The sequence below is a fragment of the Halyomorpha halys genome, unplaced genomic scaffold (assembly GCF_000696795.3).
Source record: "Halyomorpha halys isolate HHAL.00 unplaced genomic scaffold, Hhal_1.1 Scaffold278.1, whole genome shotgun sequence".
In the NCBI taxonomy this organism is placed as follows: Eukaryota; Metazoa; Arthropoda; class Insecta; order Hemiptera; family Pentatomidae; genus Halyomorpha; species Halyomorpha halys.
Genome location: NW_027109219.1, coordinates 283,150 through 284,397, shown reverse-complemented (window position 1 = coordinate 284,397; position 1,248 = coordinate 283,150). Strand labels below are relative to the sequence as shown.

General features: G+C 30.1%; 1 protein-coding gene across 1 annotated transcript in view; it reads left to right on the top strand.

Annotated features, from left to right (window-relative positions):
• Positions 1-1,248, top strand: part of LOC106680691 (tRNA endonuclease ANKZF1) — a gene marked incomplete in the record, with an annotated part of 22,298 nt that overhangs the window by 18,502 nt on the left and 2,548 nt on the right. Inside the window, 1 exon segment of the mRNA XM_067047398.1 lies at positions 1-69. Within this exon segment, the coding sequence (XP_066903499.1) occupies positions 1-69 (69 nt within the window).

Here is a 1,248-nt window from a genome sequence, read left to right as displayed (position 1 = left end):
GCCGCGGAAACAAATAAGAGGGAAGATGATGAAAAGAAGCGATTTTTGAAGTTGAGCGATCGGGAAAAGGTCGGTAATTTCGTCACAATGTGGTACATGCCTATGTCACAAATTTTAATAAAACAACTTTTGTATATTAGATTTGCTTTTAAAACTACGATTTCCAAAGTTTGACGTAAATTTGTTCACTTATAATTTTTTATAAGCTTATTAATTTTTTAACTATGAAAGCTAACATACAGTCAGCATGACGTCATTCCTTACTACTACCATAGTCCTAGTTACAACCTATTTGTGGTATCGTTGGTTTTTCTCTTGACAGATTCTACGATCACTGCAGTGATACCAAAGTATGCAGAAAATTGATATTTATAAGTTAAAACCCAAAAAAGGTTATATTATTTTTAATGTGATATTTAATTTTGATTTTGGCGATCTGTTTCTTCTTAGTACAAGCGCCTGGAAGAAAAAAAGGGAGTTATTTCACCCTAATTTTTGATTACTTTAATGAGAACTATGTATAATTACTTGTCAAAATTTATGAGTTTGCCAAATATTGGTTGGGGGAATACAAAGTGGCGGCTGTTTGAAAACATTAAATTTTCATTCGGAGCTCTATATCTTAAAAACTACCAACAACACTAGAAAATCTAAAAGAACATTATTTAAATAAGAGTAAATTTGATAAAATGTAAGCCCTAAAAGAGCTATTTATGTCCAATAGTTCTCGAGGTATAGCTTTTTAAAAAGCAAAATTTCTTAAAAATCTACTGAAAGATTAGTAGTTAGTTAATTTATTTTGAGAATTCTATATCTCAGGAACCATATGACGTACAGATGTCTATTAGCACTCAAATTAAAGCTAGTTTAATGGACTATAAAGAAGTTTAGGACATTTAGTCATTGTAGGAGTAGTAGTTTTCATGAAATTTGCTAAAATAAATTGATTTATAGTTGTTCAGACAAATTTTCATTTCCCAAATCAGTTCTGGGCTTCAAAGCAATGGTGGTTGGTCACTCTGGCTTCTCTACTTGGGCAACAGAGAGCAGCACCTGAGCTTGCAGTGCCATAAAAATAATTATAATTATTATAATTACATAATTAACTTCAACTTAATTAATTAAAAATAATTAACTTGAAGTTATTCAGGGAAGGTTAATATTAACAGGATTAAAATTTAACATAATGGAACATTTTTTTTTTTTTAAACCATTTCGTCAAATTTGCCAACAGTTGCTCATCTGATG